Genomic DNA, 17287 nt, shown 5'->3' on the forward strand with positions numbered 1-17287 from the left:
TTTGTTCTCATTACCCCAGGCTTTGGCTCTTGATATTAAAGCCAAGATTTTGTCTCTTTCTTCTCTCTTGGTTCTTTTTCTGACCTCTATCCCCAGCTTCTCAGAGACAATCAGCTTCTTGGCCTGGTTTTTATGGTAGAAGGGCTTGGGGTTGGGAGGGTGAAGGAGGGGGGTGAGGGAGAATTACAAAGAAGGGGAACTACATTGACTAATACTTCAAAATATTAACCTTCTACATATAGTTTGCTTTATGTCTATTTCCTGAACTTTTTCTTGTGTAATTTTAGAAAAGGCACCAAAACGACAATCAAGTCAACAGTCGTTCTGTTCTGGTGCTGATGGATGGCAGGTAAGTCCTAGGGAAGCCAGTTTAGGTTGGACCAACTCTGGGAGAGGATTGGCCTTGCTAAAACTTGATGTGCTGGGTGCTTTGTAAAAGTGATTCAGGACAGTGAAAAGAGCCTCAGTTTGGACGTAAGAAGAATTTGTTTCTAGATCTAGTATGCCCTGAACTTCCTATGTGACCTCAGACCTCTCTGGGCCTCATATTTCTTATCTATAAAGTGAAGATAATATTCTCTACCTTAGAGGATGCTTATGAAAATGAAAACAAAATAATATATATTAAAGCAATTAATAAATTATGACGTGGTATTAATATGCAAGTGGTTATTACTAGTACAGTGGTCAGCATGGAGGCACCTGTCTTTAGAACATCAATCGATTCTACATGGCTTATTGACCATTCTACTGTATCCTTTGGTTAGGACATCTTTTTGTTAACAATCTAAAGAAAATATTGGTGTTGACCCCATTGCTGTAGTGTTTGGTCATACCTATCTACAGTATTGGGTCAATGTTTGTATTTTTTGTGGAGTCCTGCAAAATTTGAGCAATTTACCTTTGGCAGGAATAGAGGGAGACAGGCATGATTTCTATATAAGGCAAAATGTGAAGATTATCATAAGGGGTACAAAAAATTATCATAGGAATTAATAAAAATGAGCAATCATAGCTGGCTAAAGGAATCAAGGAAGACTTTCTGGAAGAGGTGATATTTGTGCTGGGCCTTAAGGGATGGGGAAGAATTCAACAAATAGAGATTGTATGAAAGGAAAAGTGACCAGTGTTTGCAGAATCATGATTGCAAAGAAGCACAAGTCTGAAGGAATTCAAGATTGAGGTCCAGTCTTTTTTTATGGTGACCTTACGGAATACCCAGGAGCTATATTTTAAAAACATATTTTTTAAATTGAAGTATTGTTGATGTTCAACATTATACAAGTTACAGGTGTACAATACAGTGATTCACAATTTTTAAAGGTTATACTCCATTTATAGTTATTATAAAATATTGTCTATATTCCCCATGTTGTACAATATATCCTTGTAGCTTATTTTATATGTAATAGTTTGTACCTCTTAATCCCCTACCCCTGTATTACCTCTCCACACTGGTAACCACTAGTTTGTTCTTTATAAGTGTGTTTCTTTTTTTTTATATTCACTAGTTTGTTGTATTTTTTAGATTCCACATATAAGTGATATCATACAGTATTTGTCTTTCTCTGTCTGACTTATTTCACTTAGCATAACACCCTCCAAGTCCACCCTTGTTGCAAATGACAAAATTTTCATTCTTTTTTATGGCTGAATAGTATTTCATTGTATATATACCAGCAGCTATAGTTTTAATCATATGATTCTATTATGTGACATGCTTGGGCATCTAATTCTGTTATTTATTGTGTCTGCTGATTCTTACTCATGGTGGATTATTTCCCTAAGTGTTTTAGTCTGTTGAAGCCACTCATAAGATACCACCAAAAAAGTCAGTTGTGATTAAAAAGAAAATTTAAAAAAAAGGAAGGAAGGTAATAGAAATAGAAAGAAAAGATAAAACTGAGTGTATAAGAAATTTGCAAGGCTAGGGAGTTACCAAATGAATTTAGTCAAATGAACTTCCCAAGGAGCTTGAGCACTTGGATTTTATAAGATTATTAGAGAAGAATTTGTCATAGAGTGGTTTTAGAGTAGGAGTTCACAAGCAGGGCCCTAGTGGTTAGACTTTGTAAGCCAGTGAATGTCTGACTAATATAACACTTGAGGTGAGTTGTCTATATTCCAAAAATTGGCTTTCTTTTTCTAGAGCACATGAGTTTGAGCAGAGCTACTATTGAAAAAAATTTGTTTTTCAAGTTGTGATTTCTGTCACTTTAATTTCTCAGTAATTCTGGCTACAAGCACATCTTTAGTTGAAAGCCACATTTTTTAGCTATCAAGAGGAATGAGCCACATCTTCTATAAGTGTTCTCCCAGATATATTATTAGATGAAAAATGCAAAGTGCAGAAAATTATGTATCTATTATGTAATTTTTAAATGTTTATCTTGTATGTGATTATATGGATTGATATTTTCTCGAAAGAAATGCAAAAAATTACTCACAGTGGCTACCTTGGGGGAAGCAAAACTAAAATCTGGGGAGAGAGGAGACTTTACTTTTTCCTTTTACATACTTTTTTTTAATTTTTTTTATTTACTCTTGGCTGCACTGGGTCTTCGTTGCTGTGCACGGGCTTTCTCTAGTTGAGGCGAGTGGGGGCTGCTCTTCATTTTGGTGCGTGGGCTTCTCACTGCAGTGGCTTCTCTTGTTGCGGAGCAGGAGCTCTAGGCACATGGGCTTCAGTAGTTGTGGCTCACGGGCTCTAGAGCACAGGCTCAGTAGTTGTGGCGCACAGGCTTAGTTGCTCCACAGCATGTGGGATCTTCCCGGACCAGGGCTCAAACCTGTGTCCCCTGCATTGGCAGGCGGATTCTTAACCACTGCGCCACCAGGGAAGTCCTTACATACTTCTTAATTATTTGAAATTTTTTTTACCATATGCATATATTGCTTTTACTTAAAGAAAAATTAATGTGCATGTATGTCTACATATACCTTGACAGAGTTTTAGAAAACTCTTATAGCCTTAAGTCAAGAGAAATGGGCCCCATTCTTGATTGTAGCAAGGAGTATCACAAACCCAGTTTGGTCCTCCTTTGAGCCTTGACTTCATCTCAGCCTTTTTTTTTTCTTCTTGATTGTCAAAACAGGGCTGTGGGGAAATTCTCATAGCAGGCATGCAGGCATTCAAGGCTCACTTTCTTGCAGGATAGTGACAGACAAATGGATGAATGTCCAAGTGGGAGACATAATAAAACTAGAAAATAATCAGGTTGTCACGGTGAGTACCTCTTTGGGCTGTGGCTTTTTCTCTTTTGGCTTGAATAGGAACCCTTTTAGCAACTTCTGTGACCACTCCTTTTGGTGACCTTCACCTTCCTCACTTTGCATCCAGAGATCAACATCTCCTGTGGTAAGAAGTTTGTTCTTGTCCATTTCTCACCATAGCTACAGGTAAAATATGACTAGTTTTTGGAGAGGGGGTGTGTGGTAGCAGTGATGGGTCCTAGACAAAGAAAGTAAACCAAATGTCTATAATATTCTTAAGATGAACATCTGTTCCTGAGGTAATTGCTTTTGTCACACTGTAATGTTAAAAGTCTGCCTTCCTGCCTTCCTTATCTTCTCTGACTTTTCTGACCACAGGCTGATATACTACTACTCTCTAGCAGTGAGCCCTACAGTCTGACATATATAGAAACAGCAGAACTGGACGGGTGAGTGTTCCCTCCTGATAGTCCATTAAGACGGTTGAGCCAGCTTAGAGTGATTTCTCACTGAGGGAGAACATGATGCAGAGAATGAAGTGCTAAAAGAGGCTAGAAATATCTAGATAAGATAGGAGGCCAGACTCTTGGGACCTCAAGTCTAAGGCTGAGCTCTTGACAGCAATAATTTAGCATCCACTGGTGCAGAATCTGGGCAAATAAACTCCGTATTCTCCATCTCTAAACTGGAGACATTCTGTCTGACTATCTATATTCAGTAATGCTGAGTGGTAGGAAAGACGTTAACAGAACTGTAAAATTTCAGAATATAGTTCCAAAGATTCCAGGGGGGAAATGAATATGCAGGTAATTATGTACTGATAAACCATGATCTAGAAAGGATTTAAGGTGGAAATTCATTAATGTGCAAAAGCTAAGATCTTCGGAGTATAGAGGCCATCTTCAGAGAGCTTGTCCTGTGGAGTTTTGTATCGATCTGCATCCTTACAACTTTTCCTCTTGGTGCCCACAAACTTTTTGAAATGTGCCTTCTTTTTTACTTCTGTCTCTGTGCATTCTTGTCTCGGCAAATGGTTAGGTGGGATCCCTTCATGGGTACTGTAAATATTTATGAGATGGGGAGTATGCTTACTGGGAGGTATATGCACATTCTTACCAGGACCTGCTCCTTATTCTTGAAGGGAGCAGGTACCCCCTCCAGGTTGTCTTGTGTTGTTTCTTCGGCTTTCCTAGAGCATCTGACCCGCAAGATCTCATAGGTTGGTTAAAGTAGTTGATATGTGTTTCAGGGAGAGAGGGGAGCAAGTGGGCTAATACTCAGCTTCCCTGTAGAACCATCCCACCTCAATACTTTTCTTGAGAGAGGATAACAGTGGGAGTGACTCTCACGGCTCAAGCCTATAGCCCAAGCTCTATTGGCAACAACTGTTTTCTAAAGTAGGAGAAATTGGACCTGTGCTGCTGTTATGTATGTGCATTCTTTACTCTAGTGAAACCAACTTGAAAGTGAAGCAAGCCATCTCAGTTACCAGTGAGATGGAAGATAACCTAAAGCTGCTGTCTGCCTTTGATGGTGAGTTAGGAAACAGGTTTGCCAACCCAAATTTTTATTAGTAGATGTCTGGTTAAAGTGTGGTACATCCATACAGTGAATTCTATGTAACTTATTAAAAACGATGTGCAAGTTGATATTTATTCACCACATGGAAAAATATTCACAACATATTAATAAGTGAAAAAAGACTGCAATACATTATGCATAGTATGTGTAATATAAACCTGTTTTTGGAAACATATGTATATGAGTACATGTATAGAAAAAAACTTGGAAGGATGTACTGCAGAAGTTTAATAGTGCTTATTTTGAGGCAGTGGGTGAATTTTACTTTCTCCTTTCTCCTTTTAATGTTGTATATGTATTTACAATGGGCATATTTTACTTTACTAATCATGAAAAAGTCAAATTATTTCCATTTTGAAAAAAATACTAGGTTTGCTTTAAGTAGTTTTAAAATTTCTTCAGACCCAGCTCATTTGATCTAGAAGTACTGATGGTGATAGGTTATCATGTGGGTTGTTCTCTCTCTGGATGACCCGTGTCACAGAATTACTCTTCTCTGATGTCCAGAACCCTTTGTCTGCCTGGTGAGAAATGGGCAGCGGCTGAGAAAGGATAGGAAAAAGATGTGTGTATATTTTGAAAAGGGGATGTTCTTTCCTCTTTTCTGTTAAGCCTCCTCTGTCCTGTTAGGAAAGAATTAAGATTACAGAGTCAGGACTCTTATTCCTTCTTTTTCTTTTTTTCAGGAGAAGTGAGGTGTGAGTCTCCCAATAACAGGTTGGACAGATTCACAGGAATACTGATTTATAAAGGAAAAAATTACATCCTGGATCATGACAGGCTGATTCTCCGAGGCTGCATCATCAGGAATACAGATTGGTGCTATGGCTTGGTAATTTTTACTGGTACGTCTTCGTGGGGGCCACAGACCCCCAGCCTGCTGGATTCCATTCGTAGCCACGTTGTGGGTACTTAGTTTTCAGGATGTAGATATGGGGCTCAGATATGTACCAGAACACTATGGCTTTGAGACAGATAGAAAGGGAGGCAGGTAGATGGATAGATGGATGGATAATTTAAGAAAAAAATGACTTTTTTTCCAAGCAATGAGCTGCCAGCATATCAGCCCTGCCTTTGTTAGAGGAAGGCTTTGTGTTCCAAGACCACAGAGCATTCATAAGTCTTTCTAAACATATCTGGACACAAGAGAAGGTATACACATAGAAGTACACATAGTATTAGCATATGAAAGGGGAACATGTGAAAGGGGAGAGTATACATGTGGATTGCTCCCATGGGGAAAAAATAAACACGGTGGTCATTATGTAGAATATAAAATACAATATGAAGTGTTCATGCCAGAGAAAAGGCACATGTGGCTCATTAGCAGTGCCCCATCTTGAGATGGCATTTAGAACCATAATCCCTTATACTTATTGAGAGATTTTCTTGAGTTATAATGTAGTGCTGGAAAATGGAGGAAGATTCTGTGCCACCCTGTGCCCTCGGTGACAGTGGGCATTGGTGACAACAGCCACAGTAAGATAATAATTTCCAGCTCTAGCCCCAGTGGCCATTAAAAGCTCTTTAGGGCTTCCCTGGTGGTGCAGTGGTTGAGAATCCGTCTGCCAGTGCAGGGGACACGGGTTTGATCCCTGGTCCAGGAGGATCCCACATGCCGCGGAGCAACTGGGCCCGTGCGCCACAACTACTGAGCCTGCACTCTAGAGCCCACGAGGCATAACTACTGAGCCCACGTGCCACAACTACTGAAGCCCGCACGCCTAGAGCCCGTGCTCCGCAACGAGAGAAGCCCCTGCTCACCGCAACTAGAGAAAGCCCACACGCAGAACGTAGACCCAATGCAGCCAAAAAATAAATTTTTTAAAAAAAATGTTGGTTCCTATAGGAGCTCTTATTAAAAAAAAAAGCTCTTTATTTATTTTTTTTTTTTTTAAATATTTATTTATTTATTTATTTATGGCTGTGTTGGGTCTTCGTTTCTGTGCGAGGGCTTTCTCTAGTTGTGGCAAGCAGGGGCCACTCTTCATCGCGGTGCGCGGGCCTCTCATTATCGCGGCCTCTCTTGTTGCGGAGCACAGGCTCCAGAATGCGCAGGCTCAGTAATTGTGGCTCACGGGCCTAGTTGCTCCGTGGCATGTGGGATCTTCCCAGACCAGGGCTCGAACCCATGTCCCCTGCATTGGCAGGCGGATTCTCAACCACTGTGCCACCAGGGAAGCCCAAGCTCTTTATTTTTAAAGAGCTCTTTATTTCTACTTACTATCTGCCTTGTCATGAAGAAATGCAGAGTCTCTGTCTCAGTTCCAGAGAAATCTCAGCTCCCAAGCTTCCACCTCAAGAGAAATCACTGCCATTGCCTTTTCCTTTCTCCATTTCTTAATTAGAAACTTTAAATAGAGCCTGGTCCAGCAATGGGTTTCCTCAAAAGAAGGTGAAGTTCTCCTTATCAGAAAATCCCTTTTCTAAGCTAAATAAACCAGATGGTGATGAGAGAGAAGCTTGTGACTCCTATTCTGACTTATCAATGAAAAACTAGACTAAGGTGCGGCAAAGAAAGGGAGGTGTCAAGCATTGATGCGCTTTGCAGAAGTAGTTGGGATTATCCTTAGAAACAAATTTTCCATTCTTTGAGTTATTGGCACCAAACATGAGCCTTTCTCCAGGACTTTATCACCTAGCATTGGAAAGAGGTTTGATAAAATGATCATAAAGGTACATTTAAACCCAATTTCAATCCTCTTGAGAATATTCAGTGATTCTAAGAGGTGATGTCTCCCTGTTTCACTTAGGACCAGACACCAAATTAATGCAGAACAGTGGAAAGTCCACTTTTAAACGGACACACATAGACCATCTCATGAATGTCCTTGTGCTCTGGGTAAGTTAAAGACTTTTTTTCTGTTTCTTTACAAATAGGCATACTTCCCTTCCTTCCACAGCAGTTAGCTGGTATTTTCAAGTCAGAATTTAGTTGTTTGAAAACCTCAAGCAGTTTTAGGACCCCACCTACTAATGTCTGAAGCAGAAAAGAACAGAACTCATTGACAAGGGAGTCTCAAGTTTATACCTCTGTTGTGGAGGACAGTCATAACTTGTTGAAGCTTTGATACTTTGATTAGTGGTACCAGAATAGATTGTGGACCCTGCTTTAGAAATTAAGACACTTTTTTTTCATAGCCAGTTTTACTCATGACCACTTTAATAAAACCTTACTTGGACTGATAGATCACCTTACTTAAACCGATGATTTTCCAACTCTATTTCCTTAGAGGAGTCTAAGGTCTGCTGCAGGGGGAATAGAGAAGATCAAGAGTTTTGTTCGGCCTCTTCATTCTGAAATTCCTGCTTGAAAAAGAGCAGCTTCACATTTATCTGTTCTGTAAGATCTCAGTTGGAGAATAAAGGATTCTGCTGCTAAGAAATGAAATTTGAAAAGCACTCAATATATATGTTATAGCTTATATGTGGAGTCTTAAAAAAGGGTACAAATGAACTTATTTACAAAACAGAGTCACAGATGTAGAAAACAAACTTAGGGTTACCAGGGGGCAAGGGGAGGAGGGATAAATTGGGAGATTGGGATTGACATATACACGCTCCTATATATAAAATAGATAACTAATAAAGACCTACTGTATAGCACAGGGAACTCTACTCAATACTCTGTAATGGCCTATATGGGAAAAGAATCTAAAGAAGAGTGGATATATGTATATGCATAACTGATTCACTTTGCTGTATCCTGAAACTAACACAGCATTGTAAATCAACTATATTCTAATAAAAATTTTTTATAAGCACTCAATAGATAATAATCAGCTTTGAGAATAGAAGTTTAAATTGAAGACTAATTAATTTATTTCCATGCTATTATATACAGGTTGCCTTTATTCTTGTTAGATATAGTCAGATTAATTTCTTCACTTATACAGCTTCTCTGCATGACTGAGTAGTTCCAATGCTGCCTATACTTAATTCCATTACTTTTTATATTTTATTTTTACTCTATTGCTTAGAAAATAAAAGTACCCTTTTTCTGTACATTTCTCATTAATATCTGAATTATAAATTGTGTGTTCTCTGTTATTTATTATGGTAAATGTTACAGTTCTTTTTCTATATCCTTTGGATTTAATAAATGGGATTTTAGAAAATTAGGAAGATTCATTCAACAATAGCCAGGGCCTGGAAGCAACCTAAGTGTCCATCAACAGATGAATGGATAAAGAAGATGTGGCACATATACACAAGGGAATATTACTCAGCCATAAAAAGGAACGAAACTGAGTTATTTGTAGTGAGGTGGATGGACCTAGAGACTGTCATACAGAGTGAAGTAAGTCAGAAAGAGAAAAACAAATACCATATGCTAACACATAGATATGGAATCTAAAAAAAAAAAAAGAAAGAAAGAAAATGGTCAGAAGAACCTAGGGGCAAGACGGGAATAAAGATGCAGCAGACCTACTAGAGAATGGACTTGAGCATACGGGGAGGGGGAAGGGTAAGCTGGGACAAAGTGAGAGAGTGGCATGGACATATATACACTACCAAACGTAAAATAGATAGCTAGTGGGAAGCAGCCGCAAAGCACAGGGAGATCAGCTCCGTGCTTTGTGACCACCTAGAGGGGTGGGATAGGGAGGGTGGGAGGGAGGGAGATGCAAGAGGGAAGAGATATGGGGACATATGTGTATGTATAACTGATTCACTTTGTTATAAAGCAGAAACTGACACACCATTGTAAAGCAATTATACTCTAATAAAGATGATTAAAAAAAAAAAAAAAAAGATTCATTCAGCTTTGAGACCAGAAACTGTACTTGACATCTGTAGTGGGATTTTAACTTTTTGGAATATTTTCACATTCACTAACTGCAGCTTCACAACACATGAACAATAAGCAAGTCAAGAAGTATTTTCCCCATTGACAAATATGCAAATTGAGACAGTAAAGATAAATATCATAAATAAAGTCCCACAGAAGAATAATGGCAAAGACTCATTGTCATCAAATCATGTTTTTTATTGAACTATAGTTGCTTTACAATGATGTGTTAATTATACCTGTACAGCAAAGTGATTCAGTTATGCATATATATACATTCTTTTTTGATATTCTTTTCCATTATGGTTTATCATAGAATACTGAATATAGTTCTCTGTGCTATACAGTAGGACCTTGTTGTTTATCCATTCTATATAGAAAAGCTTACATCTGCTAACCCCAACCTCCCACTCCATCCCTCCCCCTTGGCAACCACCAGTCTGTTCTCTATGTCTGTGATTCTCTTTCTGTTTCATAGATAGGTTCATTTGTGCCATATTTTAGATTCCACATATAAGTGATATCTTATGATATTCATCTTTCTCTTTGACTTACTTCACTTAGTATGATAATCTCTAGTTGCATCCATGTTGCTGCAAATGGCATTATTTCGTTCTTTTTATGGCTGAGTAGTATTCCATTGTATATATGTACCACATCTTCTTTATCCATTCATCTGTCGATGGACATTTAAGTTGTTTCCATGTCTTGGCTATTGTGAATAGTGCTGCTATGAACATAGGCATGTATCTTTTTGAATTACAGTTTTGTCTTGATATATGCCCAGGAGTGGGATTGTTGGATCATATGGTAATTCTATTTTTAGTTTTCTGAGGAACCTCTGTACTGTTTTCCACAGTGACTGCACCAACTTACATTCCCACCAACAGTGCAGGAGGGTTCCCTTTCCTCCACACCCTTTCCAGCATTTGTTATTTGTAGACTTTTTGATAATGGCCATTCTGACCAGTGTGAGGTGGTACCTTATTGTAGTTTTGATTTGCATTTCTCTAATAATTAGCAACGTTGAGCATCTTTTCATGTGCCTCTTGGCCATCTGTATGTCTTCTTTGGAGAAATGTCTATTTAGGTCTTCTGCCCATTTTTGGATAGGGTTGTTTGTTTTTTTGTTGTTGAGTTGTATGAGCTGTTTGTATATTTTGGAGATTAAGCCCTTGTCAGTCACATCATTTGCAAATATTTTCTCCCATTCTGTAGGTTGTCTTTTCATTTTGTTTATGGTTTCCTTTGCTGTACAAAAGCTTGTAAGTTTGATTAGGTCCCATTTGTTTATTTTTGTTTTTATTTCTACTGCCTTGGGAGACTGACCTAAGAAAACATTGGTACGATTTTTGTCAGAGAATGTTTTGCCTATGTTCTCTTCTAGGAGTTTTATGATGTCATGTCTTATACTTAAGTCTTTAAGCCATTTTGAGTTTATTTTTGTGTATGGTGAGATCAAGTCATATTTATTGAGAATCTAGTATGTGCCTAGTATGTGCCAGATGTTGTGAGGATCATAAGGATTTATAAGTCCTGAGTCCAGCTCTCAAGTATATATGTTCACTTTTGGGAGATGGGGCATCAATATGTGCCAGATGCTTTACATGCATAATTTTATTAATAATCACATCTATCCATCTAGGCATAACTTTTCAGAGTCAATGCTGTTTCTGCTATACTTGCTATTTCCCTGGGGAGGCAAAATTAAAACACATGACAAATCTGTTTAACATGGCAGATTGACCACATGTGAAGAAATTATAAATTTTTTTAAAAGATCCTAAGAGCTTCCAGAGAGAAATAAAATGTCATATACAAGGATCAAGAATCAAAATAGCATTGGCCTTCTCAACAGCAACAGCAGAAGGTAAACATCAATGCTTCAAATGTCTGCCAGAAAATTATTTGCATCCTATAATTCTAAATCCATTGAAACTATCAATAAAATGCAAATATAAAGAAATATCCATATGTGCAAAGACTCAAAAAAATTTACTTATCATGTATCCTCTCTTAGGAAGCTTCTAGTGTATACTCAAGCAAAACAAGAGAATAAACCAAGAAAGATATGGAAACCAGGAAACATGAGAACAGTGAAAGGAAGTCCTAGGATGGTGGCTGAATAGCAGGCCTAGAGAACACCAGAGCAGATTAAAGCAGAGGTATAGAGGGATCTGCAATGGGAGTCTCCGAAGAGAATGCAGTTCTCTGCTCAAGTTCTCACAAGATGGATGCAGCAGAGAAGCGGTGTAAATGCCCAGAGCAGCTAAACTAGCAGAGTAGCTGCTATGAATTTCCACATTTATGAGGTCATTCATGCAATCATTCCTTCAGAAAGTAGGGAATATTATCTTGGGTCCCATGTTCACTTTTGGGCATCTAGTTTAAGAAGGACGTTGAGACTTCCTATTTGAGCCTAATAAAATGACTGTGAGGAAGTACAAATAGAAAATAAATCCCCTGACAGAGCGTGAAGAACTGTCAGCAGACCCAAGATGCTGATGAGCTTTTGGAAGGCAGAAAGTAGATAGACTATACCGATAAATAAACCAGAGTAGTGAAAGCTTCAGCGGAAATGCATTCCTCAAGAGTAGTTCCAAGCTAGATTCAGCAGGAATTGAGAGCAGGAGTAAGATGTGGGGGTAATAATCAGGATAATTAATTTTAAAACTGCCCATGAAACAACATGGACAACACCTGGCCATCTGTACCATCCTACCACCCCTATAGGCATACATATAGCAGTAACAAATGTATCTGACCTGTAGTCTCAAACAAGAGAACTGCTTTCCGAAGAAATTTAACAATCTATCTGCAGAGGGCTAGGGCTTCTAATGTGGGTGTCATCACTTCAGAGTAAAACCCACTTTATTTTAAATTTGGGGGACTCAAGTTTGCCAGCAAGCTCCTTGTGTACTCTAGGGTAAAACCAGTGAAATAACACATTCTGCCTACCTACACAGAACTCATGGTTCCATCTTCCCATCCAGGGGAGTGGCCTGCTAGAGAAACAAAATTAACCAAAGGAAATAAAACCAACCTATAATGATGAAACTACTCTTTTACTCCTGTTTTTAAGTGAACTGGAAGGAAACCAGGAGCACAAAAGAGGAGGATGAGGATGAACAAATAGAATAACTGACTCTGGAAAAAACAGATTATAATTCAGGAAAGAGAAAATAAAAGAACTTTCAAAAGAATTTTACTAGTGTTCTTAGAAGAAGCAATTGCACAAATAAAATAAGAATAGGCTAAAATTTTTTGGGGGGGCCACGCCATAGCTTGTGGGATCTTAGTTCCCCAACCAGGGATCCACTCTAGGCCCTCGGCAGTAAAAGTGCAGAGTCTTAACCACTGGACCACCAGGGAATTCCCTAAATTTTTTTTTTTAATGAAAGAATAAAAAAGGCAATCTAAGAATAACAAAAAGAATTTTGGAAAGTAAAAATTATTGAAATTAAAAAGCCAATAGAAGGGCTGAAATAAAGAGTCAAAGAATACTACTAGACCATAAAACCAAAAGTCAAAGAGATAAATACATTTTTTTAATGGAGGACCAAACCAAGAGCCCCCACATGATCTCCCAGGAGTATCAGAAAGAGAAAATGGAGGGGACAATATTGTCAAAGAAATAATAGAAGAATATTTCCTAGAATTGAAGAAGGATATGAATTTCAGATTTAAAGCATCCATTAAACATCATGAAATTCTAGAATTCCAATGGTGTATAGAAGTCTCTTAACTTTTTCATAGGGATAAGAATAAGATACCAACAAAAAATGAGAATTAGATTGGCATCAGATTTCTCACCAGCACTACTGGGCCCTAGACACCAGTAGGGTCATACCTTCAAAGTTCTTAGTGAAAATTACTTTGACCTAGAAATCTATACTCAGGCAAACTACAAATCAAGTGAGAAAGCAAACTTGTTCCTATCATGGGACCTTTACCCTTGCTGGCAATGTCTATCTAGGCCTTTGCATGGCTTGCTTCCTTTTCAGTATTCAATGTCACATTTTCAGAGAAGCCTTCTCTGCCACCCTATCTAAAGTGGCCACCTCCACTAAGACCTTTTTTATTGTATTAACTTGTTTTATTTTCCTCATAGCATTTAGCACTAGTTAATTTGTATTTTTGCTTTTCTTAACATATCTGTTTTCCTCGTATCTCCACAGGATTACAAACTCCCTAAGAGTTAAGGCATTGTCTTTTATCACCACTGTATCCCAGCCCCTAGAATTATGTTTGACACATAATAGGAGCATCATTATTATGTGTTGAGTTAGTGAACAAAATGAATGAATACCTGAGCTACCAAATTATGAGCCTCTAAGGTAGAAATTATGTCATGTTCATCTCTATATTCTTGGGAGTGCCTTGCCCAAAATGGTTCTCAGGAAATATCTTTTGAATGGTTATTAAATGAAGAAATGTTCTTGAATTAGCTATGTTCTTATCAGCTCAGCAGTTTTGTTTATGTGGTATTTTTGCCAAGACATTGTCAGTGTAGTTAGATACAATGCATTGTCATTTCTCAAAGCTGAAGCAGAAATCCTTCCTGATTTAAACACTTCATTTTTTCCCATTTTTGGAAATGATTCTTAGGGGAAAATCTGACAGACACAGGAAGCATGTTTAGTAAAACTGCTTCCTGATAAGTCCACAGGGGAGCTGGAGTTTGGTCCTTTCCCCCTCCCCAGATCTCCCCAGAGCTCACGATGACAATGCTTTGTGAACCCTAGTCTCTTAAGTAGGACGTATTTGTGGGGCACAGTGCTTGAAATTTGAATGATGCCAGAAATCCAGGATATACTTCTTGGGTAAGGCACAATGAAAAGCACAGAAGTGAAGGGCCAAAGGACCAAGGAGTACTCTCTTTTTACAGACTGCCTGTGACGGCTGGGAGCTCCACTGTGACCAGCAATGGCCTTAGTTCTTGACAAAATTGAGTATCTCTTTCAGCCTTTACTGGAACCACTCCTTGCACACAGGTCTTCTTGGGTCTGACTGGCTCTTGTAATAAACAAGTAACATCTGGGGTTTGTGGCAAAAAACAATTTCTTGTTTCTTTCTTCCTATAGAAAGGAAGCAAATTGAAGCTTTAGGCTAAGTACCAATAAACTCCATCACAACATGAATGTTTCTTAAGAAAGAGAACATCTGCAAGGGTTTAGAAAGCCTCAGGATGGCAGGAAAAGCTCTAGGAATGAGGAAAGAGCAGACTGTGTCCTGCCCCTGCAGGCCTCTCTGAGGGGGGGAAGCCCTGCTCTCAGGGTCTTGGTCTGATAAAGCCGACTTCCTTTCTGCTGGCTCAGTCTGAACAGAAAGGGACTTCTCTGGTGGTGCAGTGGTTAAGAATCCGCCTGCCAATGCAGGGGACACGGGTTTGAGCCCTGGTCCGGGAGAATTCCACATGCCATGGAGCAACTAAGCCCGTGCACCACAACTACTGAAGCCTGCGCACCTAGAGCCCGTGCTCCACAACAAGAGAAGCCACCGCAATGAGAAGCCCACGCACCGCAACAAAGAGTAGCCCCGGCTCGCCGCAACTAGAGAAAGCCCGCAGGCAGCAACAAAGACCCAACGCAGCCAAAAATAAATTAATTAATTAATTAAATAAATTAAAAAAAAATCTGAACAGAAAGATCTGGTTCTGGAGGACTCATAGTCTAACAATGGAGGGATGGCACAGCACTGGAAATGATTGATGGGTAATTCTCAATTGTCCAGGCAACAGGTATGGAGCAGAAAGGGTGTTGAAGTTCACTCAGTAATTTTCTCCCACAGCTTTAGAGGGTATCAAATTATTTATTCTAATAATTTATAATAAACAAATAGATTATAAATAAATTTATATTTATAAATAAATAATAGTTTATTATAATCATTTTACCTTCCCCACTTTTTCCCACTGGAGCTGATGGGGTCGGGCCTGGAGAAGTGGCAGGTAGAGGAATATGGTCTCAGATTTAATATTGGCCACACAGACTGTCCAAAAGGAAAGCAAAGCCAGTAGAACTCATCATTGAAGTTTAATCTGAACCATGAGGATAAGCCATGCTTTCACATGACCCATTAAAGAGAAGCATAAGGAAGGAGGAGTAAGATTAAGAAGGGTTTTATGGCCCCAAAGAAACCTTCATCACAAAGAGCGGAACTACTCAGTATGAATCTGCATTAGGCTAGGAATGAAAGCAGATTTTATTCTTTTTTATCTTGATCCTCCTGTTTTGTTCTCCTCCATCCCTTATTCAACTCTCAAATCTCAAATATTGAATGATATTAAGGATTTATTACTAACTTTTTAAGTGATAAAGGTATTGTGATTATGTGTTTAAATAAGATCCTTTAAAGAGATATATTAAACTGTTTGCAAATAAAATTATATAATGTGAGAAATTTGCTTAAAATAAAAGGGAGGACAGGGGAAGAGGAGGTTTGGAATAAAATAAAACTGGCCACGAATTGACAATTGGTGAAGCTGGGTGATGGGCACATAGGGGTTCATTATAGTATTTATATACATTAATATGTGTTTGAAACTTTTCATAATAAGGATTTTTTAATCTCATTTTCTGAGAATGGTCCCAGTTAGATCTTCTCCTCCTGCCTTCATACTCTTGTCTCCAAAGACTTTTTATCAGTGACTCAAAGATGAGACCTAAAATTTTCTAGCAGTGGGGATGGGTTGCTTTGAGCAATTCACACCTTGTGATAAAGGGCACAGGTTTGAAGACCCCTGAGTAGACTTAGAAGTGGTTCACAATAACATCATACATGTCTTCTCTACAGGTATGTGGGCATATGATGCTGGTGGAATGTAAAATTGTACAGCCACTTTGGAAAGCATTTGGCAGTTTTTTGGAGAGTTGGTCATTTGTCTCAAATGACAGGATTTCCTTCTTTTCATGGCTGAATAATGTTCCATTGTAGTGTGTGTGTGTGTGTGTGTGTGTGTGTGTGTGTGTCACATTTTCTTTATCCATTCATCTGTTGATAGACACTTAGGTTGTTTCCCTGTCTTGGCTATTGTAAATAATGCTGCAGTGAACATGGGGGTGGAGATATCTCTTTAAGAGAGTCATTTAATTTCCTTTACATATACCCAGAAGTGGATTATATAGTAGTTCTATTTTTAATTTTCTGAGGAACCTCCATGTTGTTTTCCAAAGTAGCTGTACCAATTTACATTCCCACCAAGAATATCACATGATGATTAGTGATGTTGAGTATCTTTTCATGTACTTATCAGCCATTTGAATATCTTCTTTGGAAAAATGTCTGTTCAAGACCTTTGCCCATTTTTTAATTGAATTTTTTTTTTTGGCTATTGAGTTATTTCCTTATGTATTTTGTATATTAACTCCTTATCAGATATGTGGTTTGCAAATATCTTCTCCCATTCCACTGATTGCCTTTTTATCTCATTGATTGTTTCTTCTGCTGTACAAAAGCTTTTTAGTTTGATATAATTCCACTTGTTTATTTGTGCTTTTGTTGCTTGTGCTTTGGGTGTCATATCTATAAAGTCATTGCCAAGACTGCTGTCAAGGAACTTTTTCTCTATGTTTCTGTGTTTTCTTCTAGTTTTATGATTTCAGGTTTTACACTTAAGTCTTTAATTCATATCAAGTTAATTTTTGTGAGTGGTATAAGATAGGGATCCAGTTTCATTCTTTTCCCTGTGAATATCAAGTT

General features: G+C 38.4%; 1 protein-coding gene across 8 annotated transcripts in view; it reads left to right on the forward strand.

Moving 5' to 3' along the window:
- Positions 1–17287, forward strand: part of LOC132367151 (phospholipid-transporting ATPase FetA-like) — a 76922-nt gene that overhangs the window by 24972 nt on the left and 34663 nt on the right. For 6 of the 8 annotated variants that reach the window (XM_059924998.1, XM_059925000.1, XM_059925005.1 and 3 more), the window contains 6 exons: positions 288–349; positions 3154–3226; positions 3592–3662; positions 4664–4746; positions 5481–5639; positions 7548–7636. In XM_059924998.1, the coding sequence (XP_059780981.1) occupies positions 288–349; positions 3154–3226; positions 3592–3662; positions 4664–4746; positions 5481–5639; positions 7548–7636 (537 nt within the window). Of the gene's footprint in view, positions 1–287; positions 350–3153; positions 3227–3306; positions 3359–3591; positions 3663–4663; positions 4747–5480; positions 5640–7547; positions 7637–17287 lie in introns of those variants that run through there. The other 2 variants (XM_059925003.1, XM_059925004.1) reach the window with 2 other exon arrangements.

The sequence above is a fragment of the Balaenoptera ricei genome, chromosome 6 (genome assembly GCF_028023285.1).
Source record: "Balaenoptera ricei isolate mBalRic1 chromosome 6, mBalRic1.hap2, whole genome shotgun sequence".
NCBI lineage: Eukaryota > Metazoa > Chordata > Mammalia > Artiodactyla > Balaenopteridae > Balaenoptera > Balaenoptera ricei.